Raw genomic sequence first — 19,893 nt, forward strand, 5'->3', positions numbered from 1 at the left:
GGCTGTGTCCATGTCCGCCTTTCGTGTCGCCCCCCCGCTGGCTCCGTCACCCCCCCGTCGTGTCCAAGGTCCCCCTTCCGTGTCCCCCCCGCGGTGTCTGTGCCCCCCCCATTTGTGTCCATGTCCCCCCCCCGTGTCTCCCCCGCTGTGTCCAGGTACCCCCTTCGCGTCCTCCCTAGTTTGTGTCCATGTCCCCCGTGTGACCGTGTCCCCCCCCAGTCTGTGTCCGTTTCCCCTCTCCGTGTCCCCCCCGCTGTGTCTGTGACCCCCCCTCCGTTCTCTCCCCCCGGGTGTGACCGTGTCCCCCCTCGTCTGTGTCCATTTCCCCCGTCCGTGTCCCCCCCCACTGTGTCCATGTGTCCCCCCTATGTGTGTCCCCTTCCGGGTGTGTCCGTGTGTCCCCCCCGCGGTGTGTGTCCCCTTCCCCCCCTTCGGGTGTGCCCCCCTATTTGTGCCCATGTCCCTCCCCCTTCGTGTCACCCCCGCTGTGCCCATGTCCCCCCCGGGTGTATCCGTGTGCTCCCCTTCCCCCGGTGCCTCCATTCCCCCCCCCCCTTCCTCTTGTCTCCTCCCTGGGTGTGTCCATGTGTCTCCCCCCGTTCCCATGTCCCCCCCCCATATCCACGTCCCCCCACACGTCCATGTCCCCCCCATATCCATGTTCCCCCAGTGTCCGTGCCCCCCCATATCCATATCCCCCCCATATCCAGACCCCCCTATATCTATGCCCCCATATCCATGTCCCCCCCATATCCATGTCCTCCTCCATGTCCGTGTCCCCACCTCGTGTCTGTGTCCTCCCCCATGTCCATGCCCCCCAATATCCATGTCCCCCCCATATCCATGTCTTCCCCCATGTCCATGCCCCCCCCGTGTCCATGCTCCCCCTCTATTCATGTCATCCATGCTCCCCATATCCATGTCCCCACCCCATGTCCATGTCCTCCCCTATGTCCATGTCCCCCCATGCCCCCCTATGTCCATGTCCCCCCATGCCCCCCCATGTCCATGTCCCCCCATGACCCCCATATCCATGTCCCCACCCCATGTCCATGCTCGTCCATGTCCCCCCATGCTCCCCCCGTGTCCATGCTCCCCCCATATCCATGTCCCGCATGTTCATGCCCCCCCCGTGCTCATGTTCCCCCCTCTGTTTCCATATCCCCCCCTATATCCATGTCCCCCCCTATATCCTTGTCCCCCCCCCAAGTCCCCCTCCATCCATGCCCCCCCCCCCCGTGCCCCCCCGGGGACGTGGCGAGGCGGGCGGGGGGGGGGAGGGGGTGTTGTCACACGGGAGGAGGGAGGGGAACCCGCCCGCCGCGTGACGTCACAGCGCGCGGCTGACGTCACGCCTGGCGGGGGCCCCCGCATGACGTCACCGCCGGGGGGGTGTCCCGGGGCCGCGGCTCCTTCCGGCGGCAGGATGTGGCGGGGCCGGGGGGGGCGGCGGCGGGACCGCCCTGCTCTGTTCCCGGGGGGGGGGGGAAGAGCCATCCCTCACGCGTGTTTATATGGGGGGGGACGGAATCCCCCCCCGTGTTCTTTTGGGGGGGGCAAAACCAACCCCACCCCGTGTTTTTATTGGGGGGGGCGAAATCACCCCCCTCCACCGCTTTTATTTGCAAGGAGGGCCGGAATCCCCCCCCCCCCGTGTTTTAATTTGCGGGGGGGCACGATAATCCCCCCATCCGTGTTTTAATTTGTGGGGAGCACAGTAATCCCCCCACCCCTGTTTTAATTTGGGGGGGCACGATAATCCCCCCACCCGTGTTTTAATTTGGGGGGTCACAATAATCCCCCCACCCCTGTTTTAGTTTGGGGGGGGCACAATAATCCCCCCACCTCTGTTTTAATTTGCAGGGGGGGCACTATAATCCCCCACCCGTGTTTTAATTTGGGGGGGCACGATAATCCCCCCACCCCTGTTTTAGTTTGGGGGGGGCACAATAATCCCCCAACCCCTGTTTTAGTTTGGGGGGGCACAATAATCCCCCAACCCCTGTTTTAGTTTGGGGGGGCACAATAATCCCCCAACCGCTGTTTTAGTTTGGGGGGTGGCACAATAATCCCCCCACCTCTGTTTTAATTTGCAGGGGGGGCACTATAATCCCCCACCCCTGTTTTAATTTGGGGGGTGGCACAATAATCCCCCAACCGCTGTTTTAATTAGCGGGGGGGCACAATAATCCCCCCCACTCATGTTTTAATTGGCGGGGGGGGACAACGTCACCCCCCATCTCTGGTTTTATTTGGGAGGGGGGCAAAATCACCCCCACCCAGATTCTTATTTGCGGGGGGAGGGGGTGGGGAGAAATCATCCCCGACTCGTGTTTCTATTTGGGGGGGTCGAAATCATTCCCCACTCGTGTTTTTATCTGGGGAGGGGGGCAGCTCTGTCCCACGTAGGGGCCACAATCACCCCCCTGTGTTTTTATTTGTGGGGGCAAAATGTTCCCCCCCCCATGTTTTTACTTGGAGGGGGCGCAAATTAATCCCACCACCCCAGTTTTTATTTGCTGGGGGGGCAAATTCACCCCCCTATCCATGGTTTTATTGGGGGGTGGCAGCTTTGTCCAACGTGGGGGCTGAAATCATACCCTCCTCCGTGTTTTTATTCACGGGGGGGGCTGCTGTGTCCCCAGCAGTGCCCCCCCCCGCCCGCGCCAGTGGCTGCAAGGCAGTTGCCACCACTTTTTTATCCTTTATTCCCCTTTTTAGAGGGTTTATCCTCCCAAAATGTAAAGAGCAGGGCTGAACCCCCATATTTCTGCCCCCCCCCCCCCCCCCGAAAATGACTGAGCACATCTCGGGGGGGGGGAACTTGGATGCCTCCCCAACCTGGCTTCCCTTTGGGCTACCAGTGCCCCATCTCTGGTGGCCAACATCACCCTGCTCCCCACATCCATAAATCATCCCAGATGTCCCCCCACCTCTGGGGATCCCCCCCCTCACTCTAGGGACCCCCCCCCCCTCCACTTCGGGGACACCCCCCCCAGGCAGGCAGGGGCAGTGGTTTTGGAACCCCCACCCCTGTCTGCTTGGCACAATGTGGGGTGAATGGAAGAGGCCATGATGGGGTGTGTCCCCCCCCCCCTCCGTTTGTGCCAGCCTGGGGGGACACGAGGGGGGACACACAGGTGTCCCCACATCCTGGGGGAGGCTGCAGCCCCCCCGCCCCAAACGAGGCCCCCTGGTTAGGGATGGGCAGGGCCCCCCGGGACAGGCAAAACCTGTCCTGCAGCTCTGCAGGGGCCGCACTGGGGGGCTCAGGGAAGGGGGGGCGCCCACCCTGACTTCTAGGCTATTGGGGGCCCCCCCTCCACGCCCATGGTGGCTCGCAGTAGCCCCGGGCTGGTGGCCCTGGCTGGGTCTGGCCCCACACAGGCTGGGCTGGGGGGGCTTTGGGCAGAGGGGAGTAGGGGGTCGCTGCCCCACCCACCCCATCCCAGAGCTGAGTGCTCCCTGGGGTCCTGCACGGCCACTGCCAACTCCCCATGGCCTCTGCCAGCCCCCAGACCCTCCTGCCAGCCCCCCATGGCCTCTGCCAGCCCCCAGACCCACTGCCAACCCCCCATGGCCTCTGCCAGCCCCCAGACCCCACTGCCAGCCCCCCCATGGCCTCTGCCAGCCCCCAGACCCCACTGCCAGCCCCCCATGGCCTCTGCCAACCCCCAGCCCCCCTGCCAGCCCCCCATGGCCTCTGCCAGCCCCCAGACCCCACTGCCAACCCCCCATGGCCTCTGCCAGCCCCCAGACCCACTGCCAGCCCCCCCATGGCCTCTGCCAGCCCCTAGACCACTGCCAGCCCCCCATGGCCTCTGCCAGCCCCCAGACCCCCTGCCAGCCCCCCATGGCCTCTGCCAGCCCCCAGACCCCACTGCCAGCCCCCCATGGCCTCTGCCAGCCCCCAGACCCCACTGCCAGCCCCCCATAGCCTCTGCCAACCCCCAGCCCCCCTGCCAGCCCCCCATGGCCTCTGCCAGCCCCCAGACCCCACTGCCAACCCCCCATGGCCTCTGCCAGCCCCCAGACCACACTGCCAGCCCCCAGACCCACTGCCAGCCCCCCATGGCCTCTGCCAACCCCCAGACCCCCTGCCAGCCCCCAGACCCACTGCCAGCCCCCCCCATGGCCTCTGCCAACCCCCAGACCCCCTGCCAGCCCCCAGACCCACTGCCAGCCCCCTCCCCCATGGCCTCTGCCAACCCCAAGACCCCCTGCCAGCCCCCAGACCCCCTGCCAGCCCCCCATGGCCATGCCAGCCCTGTGCTCCACTGCCAGACCCCTCCCTCCCCCACCCATGACCGCTGCCAGCTACCCCCTATGGCCTCTGTCAGCCCCCAGCCTCCCCCCGCCAGCCCTGTCCCCCCCCCCGCCGGCCCCCAGACCCCTCTGCCAGCCCCCTGTGGCCCCTGCCAGCCCCCACACCCTCATGGCCACTGCCAGCTCCCTCCTGTGACCTCTGCCAGCTCTGTGCCCCCCTGCCAGCCCTCCATGGCCACTGCCAGGCCCCCAAGCTAACCTTCCAGCCCTCCAAGACCCCTCACCAGCCCCCCAAAAGACCCCTCCAGAACCCCAAAGCCCTCCTTCCAGACCCATCAAGCCCCCTGCCAGCCCCCCAAGCCCCCCTGCCAACGCTGTGGAGCCCCTGTGCCAGCTTCTCTGAACCCTCTCAGAGCCCCAAAGCCTCCTGCCAGCCCCCTAAGGCCCCTCAGAGTCCCCAGGCTCCTCTGCCAACCCCCCCGCCAGCCCCACAGAGCCCTCTCAGAGCCCCCCAACCCCCCGCCAGCCCCACAGAGCCCTCTCAGAGCCCCCCAAACCCCCAGCAGCCCCACAGAGCCCTCTCAGATCCCCCCAAACCCCCAGCACCCCCACAGAGCCTTCTCAGAGCCCCCCAAACCCCCAGCAGCCCCACAGAGCCCTCTCAGATCCCCCCAAACCCCCCCGCCAGCCCCACAGAGCCCTCTCAGAGCCCCCCAAACCCCCAGCAGCCCCACAGAGCCCTCTCAGATCCCCCCAAACCCCCCCGCCAGCCCCACAGAGCCCTCTCAGAGCCCCCCAAGCCCCCAGCAGCCCCACAGAGCCCTCTCAGAGCCCCCCAAACCCCCAGCACCCCCACAGAGCCCTCTCAGATCCCCCCAAACCCCCCCGCCAGCCCCACAGAGCCCTCTCAGAGCCCCCCAAGCCCCCAGCAGCCCCACAGAGCCCTCTCAGAGCCCCCCAAACCCCCGCCAGCCCCACAGAGCCCTCTCAGAGCCCCCCAAACCCCCAGCAGCCCCACAGAGCCCTCTCAGAGCCCCCCACACCCCCGCCAGCCCCACAGAGCCCTCTCAGAGCCCCCCAAACCCCCAGCAGCCCCACAGAGCCCTCTCAGAGCCCCCCAAACCCCCGCCAGCCCCACAGAGCCCTCTCAGAGCCCCCCAAACCCCCAGCAGCCCCACAGAGCCCTCTCAGATCCCCCCAAACCCCCCCGCCAGCCCCACAGAGCCCTCTCGGAGCCCCCCAAGCCCCCAGCAGCCCCACAGAGCCCTCTCAGAGCCCCCCAAACCCCCGCCAGCCCCACAGAGCCCTCTCAGAGCCCCCCAAACCCCCAGCAGCCCCACAGAGCCCTCTCAGAGCCCCCCAAACCCCCGCCAGCCCCACAGAGCCCTCTCAGAGCCCCCCAAACCCCCAGCAGCCCCCTGACAGCCACACCACCCCTGTCTCCTCCCAACGCCCTGAGCCCCATGGCAGTCCCCAAGTCTCTTGTGACCCCCTGGTCACCCTCAGGCCCCTCAGCCAGGGTGGGTTGGGATGGGATGGGATAGCATAGGAATAATTCAGGAATAGGATAGGATGGGATGGGATAGGATAGGACTGGGATGAGGTCAGGTCAGGTCAGGATAGGGTAGGATAGGATGGGATAAAGATGGTGCAGGGATAGGATAGGATAGTGTAGGGATAGGATAGGGATAGGAAAGGGAAAGGAAAGGAAAAGGAAAGGAAAGGGAAAGGAAAGGAAAGGAAAGGAAAGGAAAGGAAAGGAAAGGAAAGGAAAGGAAAGGAAAGGAAAGGAAAGGAAAGGAAAGGAAAGGAAAGGAAAGGAAAGGAAAGGAAAGGAAAGGAAAGGAAAGGAAAGGGATAGCATGGGGACAGGACTGGTAAGGATAAGATAGGGATAGGATGGGATAGGATAGGATAGGATAGGATAGGATAGGATAGGGATGGGATGGATACAGGACTGGTCAGGATAGGGTGGGATGGATACAGGACTAGATAGGATAGGATAGGATAGGATAGGATAGGATAGGATAGGATAGGATAGGATAGGATAGGATAGGGACAGGATAGGAATGGGATGGGGACAGGACTGGTCAGGATGGGATGGGATGAGATAGGAATAGGATGGGATAAGAATGGGATGGGAATGGGATGAGATAGGATAGGATAGGAATGGGATGGGAATGGGATGAGTTAGGATAGGATAGGATAGGAATGGGATGGGGTAGGGGTAGGAATCGAATAGAATAGGATAGAATAGGATGGGATGGGGACAGGACTGGTCAGGATAAGATAGGGATGGGATAGGATAGGATAGGATAGGATAGGAAAGGAATAGGATGGTATGGGATGAGATAGGAATAGGATGGGATAAGAATGGGATGGGAATGGGATGAGAGAGGATAGGATAGGAATGGGATGGGAATGGGATGAGTTAGGATAGGATAGGATAGGATAGCATAGGATAGCATAGGATAGCATAGGATAGCATAGGATAGCATAGGAATGGGATGGGGTAGGGGTAGGAATTGGATAGAATAGGATAGAATAGGTTGGGATGGGGACAGGACTGGTCAGGATAAGATAGGGATAGGATAGGATAGAATAGAATAGGGATAGGATAGGATAGGATAGGATAGGATAGGATAGGAAAGGAATAGGATGGGATGGGAATGGGATAGGATAGGATAGGATAGGATAGGATAGGATAGGATAGGATAGGATAGGATAGGATAGGATAGGATAGGATGGGATGGGATGGGATAGGATGGGATGGGATGGGATGGGATAGGATGGGATGGGGACAGGACTGGTCAGGATAAGATAGGGATAGGATAGAATAGGATAGAATAGGGATAGGATAGGATAGGATTAGGGATAGGAATCGGATAGAATAGGATAGAATCGGCTGGGATGGGGACAGGACTGTTCAGGATAAGATAGGATAGGATAGAATAGGGATAGGATAGGGTAGGATAGGGATAGGATAGAATAGGGGTAGGATAGGACGGGATGGGGACAGGACCGGCCGGGCTGGGATCGGCCGGGGCAGGGCGCAGGGCCGCTGGCGGCCGGGCTGGGGCAGGCTCGGAGGGGCCCTGGCGGCCCGTGCCGGCCCCGCCCCGCCCCCGCCCTTTGTTTACGGCCGGTGCGGCGGGGGCGGCGCCGGCGGGGGGAGGCGCGGGCGGGAGCCGCGCTCGCCCCAGCTGTTTCCCGCCTTGAGCCGCAGCCCGAGGCCGCCGCGCTCGCCGCCCCGCGCCGCCCGGGGCCCCCCCGGCATGGAGTATTTCATGGTGCCCGCCCAGAAGGTGCCCTCGCTGCAGCACTTCAGGAAATCCGAGAAGGAGGTCATCGGCGGGCTCTGCAGGTGGGGGGGGGCGGCGAGGGGGGGGGCGCACCGGGACCGGCACCGGGGGGGGGGTGGGGGTGCGGGGTGGGAGAAAGGTATAAGCGGGGGTTGGGGGGTGCCGGGGTTGGGGGGTGCCGGGGGGGAGCGGCGGGGCCGCCGCCGCCCGCACGTGGTCGCGGCCGCGCACATGGAGCCGCGCCGGGGGGGGGGGGGCGGCGTTTGGGAGCTACCGCCGAGCCCTACGGGGGGGCCCCGAGGGTGGGAGGGGGGGAAGGGGAAGGGGAGAGGGGGGGTCCTATGGGGGGGTGCGTGTGTGCGAGTTGGGGGGTGTTTACTGCAGGGCCTGGCCGTGACTGTGCAGCCCGCCCGGAGGAGGCGGGTCGCGGCGGGGCTGCCGGGACATGTAGTGCGGGGGGGGGGGCACAAAGAGAGAGGGGGACCCCCCCTCTGCGGCAGCTGTGGGGCCGTGGGAGGGGGCAGGCCATGTGGGGAGGCAGCCGAGCTGTGCGACATGGGGGTGGCACGGGGAACCCCCCCCTCCTCGGCGGGCTCTGACCCGCTGGGGGGGCCATAAAGATGGGGTGACATAGAAATGGGGGGGGCACGGGGATGGGGGGGCATGGGTCTGCCCCACCGGCTCCGTTTGAGGGCGGGGAGGCATCCCGGTGATGCTGGGAAGGAGGGGGTACATCCCAGTGCAGGGCCCACAGTCCTGCCCCACAGGTTCATCCCAGTGATGCTCAGGATGGGGGGGGTCTGCATCCCGGTGGTGCTGGGGGGGTCAAGGGCTGCATCGCGCTGATGCTCAGGATGGGGGGGAGGGTCTGCATCCCGGTGATGCTGGGGGGTTCAAGGGTTGCATTCCGCTGATGCCTGGGGGGGGGGGGGCTGCATCCCAGTGATGCTCAGGAAGGGGGGGCGCATCTTGGTGATGGTCAGGGAAGGGGGGGCTGAATCTCGGTGCAGGGCCTGCAGTTCTGCCTCTCGGGCTCAGCTTAGGGGGGCTGCATCCCGGTGATGCCTGGAGAGGGGGAGCTGCGTCCCAGTGCAGGGCCCGCAGTCCTTTCCCACCAGTTCAGCTTAGGGTGGAGGTGCATCCCGGTGATGCTCGGGATGAGGGGTGGGAGGGAGCTGCATCTCAGTGATGCTGGGGGGGTGAAGGGGCTGCATCCCACTGCGGGGCCCACAGTCCTTTCCCACCGTCTCAGCTTGAGGGGGGCTGCATCCCGGTTGTCATTGCAGAAGCGGAGGCTGGATCCTGGTGATGCTTGAGGAGGGGAGGCTGCGTCCCAGTGGGCGTTCTGGGGCTCTGGGGGGCCCATGGCCCTGCCCCACTAGCTCAACCTTGAAGGGGGAGTGGGCTGCATCCCTGTGACACTTGAGGAGGGGGCTGCATCCCGGTGATGCTTGGGGGGACAATGCCGACGCACAGCATCCCAGTGGTGCCTGGGATACACACACACACGCTGCATGCTGATGGTGCTGCACAGGGGGGGCTCATCCCAGTGATCCTTGGGACACACATTGCATCCTGGTGATGCTTGGGGGGGGGGGGCTGCATCCTGGTTCTCATCGGGGCGAGAGGGCTGCGTCCTCAGTGATGCTCAGGGTGTACCCACACTTGAGTGCCCCACAGGACGTGTCTGTGGGGCAGGAACTCCTGCAGTGGGGCAGCTTTGCCTGGGTCTCCCATGGTAGTCACTGCAGGTGACTGTGGCCCAGTGTGGGCTTATGGCCCAGGAGGGAGATTAAGCACCGGGAGCAGGGAAACACAGGTGCCCTGCCCAGGGCTGGGGGGCTGCATAGCCCCACACTCAGCCTGGGCGTGGGGCAGAGCTCTAAGGGAGCCTCGCTGCCCTTCCAGTGCCCTAAGCGCAGGGTTGCTCTGTCTTCGAGCTCCAGGAGCTCAGGGAGCTCAGGGATGCTCTGCCTGCTTGAGGTCCAGGAGCTGTGGGAGCTCGAGGATGACCTGCCTGCTCGAGGTCCAGGAGCTTGGTGATGCCCTGCCTGCTCGAGCTCAGGATGCCCTGCCTGCTTGAGCTCCAGGAACACCTTGCCTGCAAGCTCCAGGAGCTGGAGGATGCCCTCCTTTTGAGACCCAGGAGCTCCGGGATGCCCTGCCTTTGAGATCCAGGAGCTGGGGGACACCTTACATTCAGGCTCCAGGAGCTGCAGGATGCCCTCCCTGCAGGCTTGAGGCTGCTCCTCCTGTGAGCTCAGGGATACCCTTCATGCAAGTTTAGCGAGCTTGGGGACACCCTGCTTGCAAGCTCAGGGACACCCTGGCTGTGACATCAAGGAGCTTGGGACACCCTGCCCATGAGCTTGGGGACGCCCTGCCTGTGTGTGCCTCCCTTGGCCGCCAGCACAAACCGCAGCCCTCGTGGGCAGCAGTGGACACGAGTGGGCAGAGCAGCACCTGCCATGGGCCCACCAAGCTCTGACACCCCCATGTGTTTGCTTCTCTCCGAGTCCAAGTGAGTGTGATGTCCCCACTGGGCTGTGCTGGGAGGTGCCACACTGGTGGGGCGAGATGGACCAAATTCTGCTCACCTGACTCAAACCACAGTGCTGGTGTGGGGCTGGGGACACCCCAGGGGCTTCTGTCCTGTACCAGGGCTTTGGTAGATGCCAACTGCTCCCCTGCCTCTGTCCTGCCCATCCATGTGGTGCTGGGTGCCAGGCTGGCTATTGAATCCATGGGTTTTTTTTTCCCCCCTTTCCATATGTAGCTGTCACTTCTCGGGTCTCTTCTCAGGAAGAGCAGCTGGGGCAGGTTGCGGGAGGTCTGCCGGCGAGGAAGCAGGCTCTTCCTCCTTCCCCGGTATTTAAGAAACCAGTTCCGCGCTGCCTGGTCCTGGGCCTCTCCATCCCATTCCCTTTGCACAGCCGTGGTTGGTGGTTGGACATCCTGGAGCGGCACTCCAGCCACCTCCCCGCCCCACCCGGGCATTGCTGTGCCAGGGGAGAGACCCTGCTGGACCGAGGGCCAGCGTCCCTGAGACCTGCTGGGGTTTGGCATGTTCTGGGGACAAGTCTGGGGCTGGTTTTGGCAGGACCAGGGAGATGGGTGACGGCCACCAGCAGAGAGGAACCCAGTGCCACCATCCTGCTGCCAGCCCATCTTGCTTCACGCAGCAGATGGCTGCTCCCCACGAGTGGAGCAAAGCCCCCGGATCCCACTGGGACAGTGCAGCAGGTGCTTGGCACCCAACACCAGCCTGCACTGAGATGCTGCCTTGGCGGCAGGGACAAATGTCTTCCCAGGGATGAGCTGAGCTCCTTCACTGTTGCCCTGGGCTGAGCTGGGATCACTCCTCATGCCCTTGGACTGAGTTTGGCTCCTTCCTCGTCCCTCTGGGACACGGTGGGCTCCTTTCCTGTTGCCCTGGGCTGAGCTGGGATCACTCCTCATCCCCTTGGACTGAGTTTGGCTCCTTCCTCGTCTCTCTGGGACATGGTGGGCTCCTTTCCTGTTGCCCTGGGCTGAGCTGGGATCACTCCTCATGGCCTTGGACTGAGCTGGGATCACTCCTCATCCCTTGGACTGAGCTGGGCTCCTTCCCTGTCTCTCTAGGATGCGCTGGGCTCCTTCCCTGTTGCTCTGGGTTGAGCTGGGATCACTCCTTATCCCCTTGGACTGAGTTGGGCTCCTTCCCCGTCCCTCCAGGATGTACTGGGCTCCTTCCCTGTCGTTTTAGGACACCGCTGTGTGTCTTGGAGTTGTGGGAGACTCCGGGTGCTGCCTGGGCATGTGGCTTTTGCTGCAGGGCTTGGTTTGCTGCTTTCACCCATGGGCTCTTAAACCTCCACAGTTCCTCCCTGGCTTCACCAGGATGGCAGGACGCTGGGCTTTGCCTTTCCAGCCTGGTGTCAGGAGGTGCAGGGTGGGATGATGGCCCTGTCTCCCCATCCTGGAGCCTTTTGGCACCCGGGTGGGAGGCTGAAGCCTGTCTTATTTTGCCTCATGCCAGCAGCCTGGCCCTTGTGTTTAGTCTTTGGTGCCACGCAGTGTCCCTGGCGCTGGTGTCCTGACTTGCAGCCCGTGGGTGCTGGGTGTCTGTGTGCGCTTGGGAGGGAGCTGCTGCTGACAGGAACGGCCACCGGCACAGCGTGGGCTGGTGGTCACCTTGGTTTGGTGTAACGGCCAGCTATCTCCCTGCCACTCGGCTTATAAATTGCCGATGCTGGCCACTGCCTGCCACACTCGCTGTCCCCGCAATCCAAAACCCTTGTTGGGATTCGGCCTCGCTGCTCCCTGGGCTCTTGGGGAAGAAGCGGAGCGTGGGTGAAGAAGCTGGACCCCCACGGCAGTGGGATTTGCTCATGGTGCTGGTGTTCCGCACCAACGGACCCACGGTTCCGCCTTGGCCAGCGAGAGACCCCTTTCCACTACCGTCCCAGTTTGATGCCGGCGGCGTTGCCGGCTCGAGGAGGCATTTCCCAGCCCATCTGTGGGGCAAGGGCGCGGGGGGCGGCGGCAGGAAGCAGGCGGGAGCTGTGGCTTGGGGTGGGACGGGGGCTTCTCTGCTGGGAGCTGTCATCTGGAAGCCATCAGCAGGGTGGGAGGGAGGGAGCCGCCTTCCCGGGGCCACACACGCCGGCCAGCCCCACAGGGACCCAGCCGGCTGGCCTGCAGCCTCCTGTGCCTTCCTGGGGGTCCCTGCCCTGCCTTGCCTTCCCCTTGGCGCCCCTCGCCCGGACTTGGCGTTGGGCAGCCCGTGGCCAAGCTCGGTGGACCTGGGTGGGTACAGCAGGGCCACCGTTTGGTCAATGCATCCCTCGGAGCATTGGATACAGGGCTGGAGAAACCTACCCACCCACTTCCATGCCCACCAGCACCGCAACCATCATCCCCTCCGTGTTTCCTATCCCTTTGGTAGCTCGGCATCATCGTTTCAAAGTGAGGGGGATGTGGTGGGATTGAGACAGTGGCAGGAGTGCAGTCCCCACCTCCATAACCTTGTACCTCTCTCGCAGCTTGGCCAACATCCCGTTGACTCCAGAGACCCAGCGGGACCAGGAGCGGCGGATACGCAGGGAAATTGCCAACAGCAACGAGAGGCGGCGGATGCAGAGCATCAATGCTGGCTTCCAGTCTCTGAAAACCCTCATCCCACACACGGACGGGGAGAAGCTCAGCAAGGTGAGCAGGATGTCACCAGGGCTGCGGTGATGTGGGATGCAGACGCTAGTCCTGCATGTATTGGTTTTTAGTGTTGGCAGGATGGAGCTGAGAGAGTAGTTGGGCGTATTTGCAGATGCTAATTCACTGATGGTCTTTCCTGAGGAATTTTCCTCAGTGGGAGTGGGTGTGCGTTGCAAACTTGGTGTCAGGGAGCAGGCTGGGTACGTGTGAGAGCATTCCGAGAGCAGGGTGGCCTGTGCCCAGGCGACAGAGTGGCTCTGCTGCGATGGGGAGTGAGGCAGGGGGGTGGCACTCAGCAGCAGGTTGGGTTCCTGGGGTGGATGCATTGATGGTTCACCATGGTGGAAGAGTCAGGGAAAACCTAGAGGTGAAGCAGACCCTGGGTGGAGACGCCGGGGCTGGGCAAGGAGCTGTGCTGCTGCTTCCGAGGCAGGGAGGGAGCTTGGGAAGAGAGGGGCTCAGGGGGTTGCCAGCATCTCTCCTGCCTCAGCGTGCCCTCCTGGCTCTCCCACAGGCAGCCATCCTTCAGCAGACGGCCGAGTACATCTTCTCCCTGGAGCAGGAGAAGACTCGGCTACTGCAGCAGAACACCCAGCTCAAGCGGTTCATCCAGGTAGCGCCTGCCTGCGCGTCCCAAGGGACAGGATGGGAAGGGATGGTGCCAGCTGGCTGGGAAGGGGATGTTATCGCTGTTCCTTGGGGTGATGGCGAGATCCTCTGTCCGAATAAGCCAGGGGGTGGAGGTGTTTTGCACCCTCCTGGCTGGGCTGGGAAGCGTGGTTCAACCCAGCATCACCTACCGGGCAGGGGGTGAAGGGCTGGAGTCCTGTTTTCCATTTGATTTATTGGGGTACGGCGTGGTGGCATCTCTGGCTCTGGGATAGCCCAGAGTGTCACAGTGTGAGGAGCAGGTTTGCACAAGGCTGGGGGGGAGATGAGGACCTAGAGAGTGGGCACATACAGGGTCCAGGAGCCCATCCATCCGCAAGCAGGGACCCTTGCGCTGCCCATGTCTCCGGGAAACCCCTTCCCTGCAGGAAGTTGCGTTGGGGGTGGCCAAGGGGTTGGCACAACCCAGATGTGGTCCAGGTGGAGGGGAGAGCATCGGAGCTGGTCCCTGTACCCTGAAACCATGTCCCTGTGGCAGGAGTTCAGCGGTTCCTCCCCAAAACGGCGACGAGCAGAAGACAAAGATGAGGGGATTGGCTCACCAGATATCTGGGAGGACGAGAAGGCTGAGGATCTGCGGCGGGAGATGATCGAGCTCCGGCAGCAGCTGGACAAGGAGCGCTCGGTCCGCATGATGCTGGAGGAGCAGGTGAGGACACACGGGGCCAGATCTGGCTGTGGCACTGCCACCTGTGTGGCACCGTGCTGGCCACGCAGAGGTAAGCTCACCGTGCTAGAGTGCCCCAGGGACACTGGTGCTGCTGTGGTGTCACGGGCCATCTGCTCTGGCCACCGCGCTCCACGCTTGGCCGTGGGCTCCCCAGCTCTGCCGTGTGTCCCCCGTGGGGACTCTGCCCAGCAGGGATCAGGGGGTGCCATGCTGGGAGCCGGCTGGGCTCCCCTTTGACATCGGGGCTCTTTTGGCTGACAGGTTCGCTCTTTGGAGGCCCACATGTACCCTGAGAAGCTGAAGGTGATCGCTCAGCAAGTGCAGCTCCAGCAGCAGCAGGAGCAGGTGAGGCTGCTACACCAGGAGAAGCTAGAGCGCGAGCAGCAGATCCGAACCCAGGTGAGCACATGGATGCTGCCCCAGCCCATGGGGACATTCCGGTGGCCTCCAGGCGTGCAGCTGGGCATGTGGGCAGTGAAATACGGGGGGCTGGTGTGGTTCAGTGATACGTTTCGCACCTCCTGTCCTCTAGGCTTGGCTGGGAGGGACAGTGGCGTCCTAGCAAAGCTCTTGCCCTTGGGAAATCGGGAAGGGGTTGGTGCGCAGCTCTCCCTGTGCTCAGGGGGCTGCGTTCACAGGCACCCTCTGTTTCGTGGAGGTGGTTGCGGCTTGGACCGTGCTCCAGCAGCTTCCAAGTGGCTCCGTTCCCCAGCACTCTGGGCTTTGTACAGGGGAGGTTGCTTTCTGGTTGACGGGGATTCAGCTTAGTGCTACTGAGCCAGGGGCTTTCCAAGGCCGTGCCGGAAGATGCTGGATGCAGCTGCCCCTGACTCATCCCCCCAGACACCATATTCCTTCCCGCTACTCACTGGGCATGGGTGGAGGGTGGCTCTGGTGAGCCGTAGTCCTCCTCCTGCTCCCACAAGACACGATTCCTCACGTCCGGGTGATGAATGGGCGGGCATCTGCCCAGGTGATGCCAGCAGTCACGACAGCACGGCTGCCAGCAGTTGATGCAGGTTGTGTTCCCCGTGCCGGAGCAGGTGGTTTGCAGCAGCGTGGAGGCCAACCTCACTCTCCAGGCTCATCTCTCACTCCTGCTGAGTTTTGGGGACCCCCAAACCATTCCCTGTCACCCACCATGCTGGGAAAGGGGAGCAGGTGGTGCTACTGGGCAGATGTGGCAGGACTGCAGGGACGAGAGCCTGCAGCCTTTTCCCCCGGCACAGTTGGGATTTGCTGACGGTGGGGGGAGCCTCACACCGGCACAGCAGGGAGGCCAGCACAGTCCTTGCTCGCTGCTGGCACGCGGTCCTTGCTCACTGCTGCCCTCGAGCTCAGCCTGGGGGACACCAGCCTGGGGAGCTTCAAAGGGAGGGAGAAAAACCAGCTTCCTCCCAGCATTGGCTTCTGTGGAGCTGCTTCCCTGCAGGATCCCTGCTGGCCGCCTCCTGGGGAAGTTCAGCCTATTTTTAGGTGAACTCTCCTTAGCCTCCTGCTAGGGTGGATTTTCCCATCCGCTGTTGTAGCAAGGATCTCCAAGGGGTGCGGCAGCTGTGCAGGTGATGGGAGGACTGGCACTTGCTTCTCTTGGCTTAAAAGCCTTAAGTCTTTTGCCCTTCGAGATACAAGGAATCCTTGATCCGCTCTGCCAAAGCTAAGGTGATGGCAGCTTTCGTCGAATCATGGATTGGTTTGGGCTGGAAGGGACTTCAAAGCCCATCCAGTTCGACCCCCTGCCATGGGCCGGGACACCTCTCGCTGGATGAGGGGCTTCAAGCCCCATCCAACTTGGCTTTGAACCCCTTCAGGGATGGGGCAGCCACCACTGCTCTGGGCAACCTGGGCCAGGGCCTCCTCACCCTCACAGAAAAACTTTTCACCCTAAGTTCTCATCTCAACCCCCCCTCTTTCAGTTGGCATCTTCTCGAGTCCATGAGGGATGGCTGAACTGGAGCAGCTGAGCTACTGCTTCAGCTTTTACAGGCTCTCAGAGTTGGGGCAAGCGGGATGCTCTCCCCATCGCTGCTATACCCAAGACCCTGCTGACCTCGGGGGGCTGTTTTTGCTTCTCTCCCCAGCTCCTGCCATCACATGCTCCCCCAGCGCCCACCCACCACCCCACCGTGATCGTTCCAGCACCACCTCCCTCCCATCACGTCACTGTGGTCACGATGGGCCCATCTTCGGTCATCAACACGGTCTCCACATCCCGGCAAAACCTGGACACCATCGTTCAGGTAAGGAGGGCACTGGGGAGGGTGGTGGTGGTGGCTCTGGTGGGTCACTAACCTCACTGAGCGCATCGGAGCTGGGGGACACGATGTCCTGATGGCTGGTGGTTGCCCTCGGCAGGCGATCCAGCACATCGAGGGGACGCAGGAGAAGCAGCTGCAGGAAGAGGAGCAGAGACGCGCTGTCATCGTGACGCCGGCGCGTGCCTGCCCCGAGCCCTCTGCCTCTGACACTGCCTCTGACACTGAGGGCAACGACAGTGACTCCATGGACCAGAGCAAAGAAGAGCCCTCGGGGGATGGGGAGCTGCCCTGACACCCCCCGCCCGCAGACGGGGAGGGGAGCCGGGGCAGGGGGGGAACGTCAGAGAATATGCTGAAATTTTTACAAAATACAACGCGATTTGGGTCTCTTTTATGACCTTTTTCCAATACTGTAAAGCAGAGCGCTAGAGGCAGGCAAAGGTCACCCTGCAGCTCCTGGGGGGGCGGGGGGCGGGTGCTCGAGGAGGGCCACAGTGGGGAAACAGGGGGCTTGGGACACAGTAGGGGGGTAGGGATAGGGTGGTCACAGCCCCCAACCCCTTTTTAGCAGCCCCCCCACCTGCCAACCCACTGGGAATGCTGCCAAGCCAATGGCAGCCTTGGCCTTCTCTTGGGATAGGGCCTTCAGTTGGGATCTTAATTTTTCACACCCCCCCCCTCCTCTTTTGTGTTTTGTTTTGAATTAAATGTTAGTTTCTAAGCAGCGGGGAGATGCCAAAGTGACACGGCAGCAAATGCGGGATGGGCATCCCTGGCTTTGGGGTACAAACAGCCCCACCTCAGCTCCTGCACCCCACGTGGGGCAGGGAAAACCCTTTTGGAGAGTAAAATCATCCTGGGATTATGCCATCAGACAACTGGCAGGAGGGCTGGCACGTGCCACCCCCGGAGTTTCCACCGCCCACCTCCTCGGCATGGGAATGATGGTTTGGGGGCTGATTTTTACACCCCAATCCCTATCCCCCCATCCCGCTCCCATCCCTCCTTTAAGCACTTAAACCGGTTTGCGGGGTCCGTCAGCTCGGAAGAGCTTTTCTACTTTGTGATTGTGTCGCTTGGATCTGTTGTGGTGGGCAAGGGGGTCCCTGCTTTGTGTGTCCCCCCCTCGCCCCTGCCGCCCCCCGCCCGGCTGTAGGGTTTTAGGCCAGTCGTGTGTAGAGCCTCAGTGGTATTTGGTAGGTTCCCCCCCCGCCGCAGCTCTTTCTCGGTTCCTTTCCCCCTTTTTTTTTTTGTTTTTTTTTGTGTTTTTTTTTACGATTTTCAGGTCTTTGTGTTGATTGAGAAGCTATTCTATTTTGTTAAGAAAGTGGAGAAAAAAAAAAAAGAGGCTCGTGCCTTTGTAAAGAAACAAAATAAAGTTTGTACTTGGTTTTTTAGAAGCTCGGCCCCAGCGTTAACGTCTGTGGGGGGGACAGGGAGGGGGATGGATGCAGCCGCTCGGGGACATCAGACTTGCGGGGTGGGCAGGGGAGCACTGGCTGCTTTGGGAATCATGGACTGGTTTGGGTTGGAAAGGACCTCAAAGCCCATCCAGTCCCACCCCCTGCCATGAGCAGGGACACCTCCCACTGGATCAGGGGCTCCAAGGCCCATCCAACCTGGCCTGGAACCCCTCCAGGGATGGGGCAGCCACCACTGCTCTGGGCAACCTGGGCCAGGGCCTCCCCACCCTCATGGTGAAGAAATTCCTCCTTATGTCCAGTCTAAATCTGCCCCTCTCCAGTTTATACCCATTGCCTCTCATCCTATTGCCATAAGACTTTGTAAAAGTCCCTCCCCAGCTTTCTCGTAGCCCCTTCTGGTACTGGAAGGTCACTCTAAGGTCTGCTTGGAGCCTTCTCTTCTCCAGGCTGAACAACCCCAACTCTCTCAGCCTGTCTCACGTTTCTGTTCCATGTCATGGAATTATGGAATGGTTTGGGTTGAAGGGACTTCAAAGCCCATCCAATCCCACCCGTGCCATGGGCAGGGACACCTCCCACTGGATCAGGGGCTCAAAGTCCCATCCAACCTGGCCTGGAACCCCTCCAGGGATGGAGCAGCCACCACTGCTCTGGGCAACCTGGGCCAGGGCCTCTCCACCCTCACAGCAAAACATTTCTTCCCAAGATCTCCCCTCAGTCTCCCCTCTGTCAGCTCCAAACTGTTCCCCCTCATCCCATTCCTGCCCCCCGTGATCTGCAGCCCCTCGGTGGGCAGGGGGCAAAGGCAGAAGGATGCCGGTCCTGGCGAGGTTTCCTGCTGAGCATCTGGGCTGTATTTAAAGGCTCATCCCCACCAGTGCTGCCGACATGTGCCATGAGTGTGTCGGGGCTCAACTCACTGCTGAGATGGGGGGTGGGTCTGAGGCTGGAGTCAGTGAGGCCTCTTCACCGTGAGGGTTTGGGCTCAGGCTTTGTGTCCCCTCAGCCCTGCGGTGCCCCAGGTTGGGGGATGCCCCCACGCGTGGGGAGGGGGCACCCGTCTCTCCCTACGGTTCTCCACGGGGTTCCTGGCGTGTCTCACAGCTCTGTTGGGGTGGGGGCACTCATCCTTTGAAAGGCGGATAGACGCGGTGGTCACGGACATGGTTTGGTGGCAGATAGGAATGGTTGGACTCGATGAGTTAAGAGGTCTTTTCCAACCTGGTGATTCTATGATTCTGTGATCTCTCTCGATGGCTTTTCGGGGGGACACCTCACTCTCCACCCACCCCTCAGCATCCCCCACAGCTGTGGGTCTCTCCCGCTGCCCCTCTGCGGTGCCAGCCGAGGCCGGCTCCCGCCTGCTCCCCAGCCATTGTCCCCTCCCCACCGCCCCCCGTCTTGGGGCTGGGGTCTCCCACTGCTCCCACGCTTGCCGGGCTCAGGGGATGGGGAGGCATCGTTTGTCTCTCGGTTTCATGGAATCATAGAATTACTAAGTTGGAAAAGAGCTCCTAGATCATCGAGTCCAACCGTTCCTATTGGCCACTAAACCATGTTCTTGGCCCCTTCCCCAAGGAAAAGCTGGGCCAGGGCCCCCCGGAGGTGCTCCTCCGGTGCTGAGGATGTGCCCTCTGCCATGGCCAGGCTTTGGGGACAGTGCTGGGTGGCCGTCCCCCGCAAGCGAGGATGATGGAACCCGGTGACCCTGCAAGTCCTGCTGTCATCATCCCCTGGGCCACACTGCCTGTGTGGCGCTGGGGACACACGGAGGGGACCTGTCCCCTTGCCCTTGAGGTACATGGCACAGCCAGGATTGGTGTCCAGTGGTGGCTCAAGGGTCCCCAAAATCAGCCCAGGATGAGGTGCATGGGGACACCCACCTTTGGGGACAGGTGGAGGACAACGCAGTGACATGACGCTCAGCTCTCCTTCCTCCACAAAGCCCTGCTCCTGCCAAAAATGTTCTGTGGACGGCTGAGGACAGCCCCGAGGGTCCGAAGGAGCCACTGGAACACCCACCCCATGCCAGCGGGATGGTGTGACAGGGACGGTGATCCCACGTGGGCAGTGCCACCCCAGAGTCCCCATGCCAGGAGGTGTCCCATGCC

General features: G+C 62.2%; 1 protein-coding gene across 1 annotated transcript; it reads left to right on the top strand.

The window, feature by feature from the left end:
• Nucleotides 1-7,346: 7,346 nt before the first annotated feature.
• Nucleotides 7,347-17,615, top strand: TFAP4 (transcription factor AP-4). Its single transcript, XM_054081046.1, has 7 exons — nucleotides 7,347-7,630; nucleotides 12,593-12,758; nucleotides 13,276-13,374; nucleotides 13,909-14,079; nucleotides 14,362-14,499; nucleotides 16,182-16,340; nucleotides 16,456-17,615. The coding sequence occupies exons 1-7, from the start codon at nucleotides 7,542-7,544 to the stop codon at nucleotides 16,648-16,650; spliced, it is 1,017 nt and encodes a 338-aa protein (XP_053937021.1). The 5' UTR covers nucleotides 7,347-7,541; the 3' UTR covers nucleotides 16,651-17,615.
• Nucleotides 17,616-19,893: the final 2,278 nt, after the last annotated feature.

The sequence above is a fragment of the Cuculus canorus genome, chromosome 15 (assembly GCF_017976375.1).
Source record: "Cuculus canorus isolate bCucCan1 chromosome 15, bCucCan1.pri, whole genome shotgun sequence".
NCBI classification, from domain to species: Eukaryota; Metazoa; Chordata; class Aves; order Cuculiformes; family Cuculidae; genus Cuculus; species Cuculus canorus.

Coding starts and splice junctions, on each gene's coding strand:
- TFAP4 (XM_054081046.1), top strand. CDS start 7,542: ATGGAGTATTTCATGGTGCCCGCCCAGAAGGTGCCCTCGCTGCAGCAC. Junction 14,080..14,361: donor GCATGATGCTGGAGGAGCAG/GTGAGGACACAC, acceptor TTTGGCTGACAG/GTTCGCTCTTTGGAGGCCCA. Junction 14,500..16,181: donor AGCAGCAGATCCGAACCCAG/GTGAGCACATGG, acceptor TTCTCTCCCCAG/CTCCTGCCATCACATGCTCC.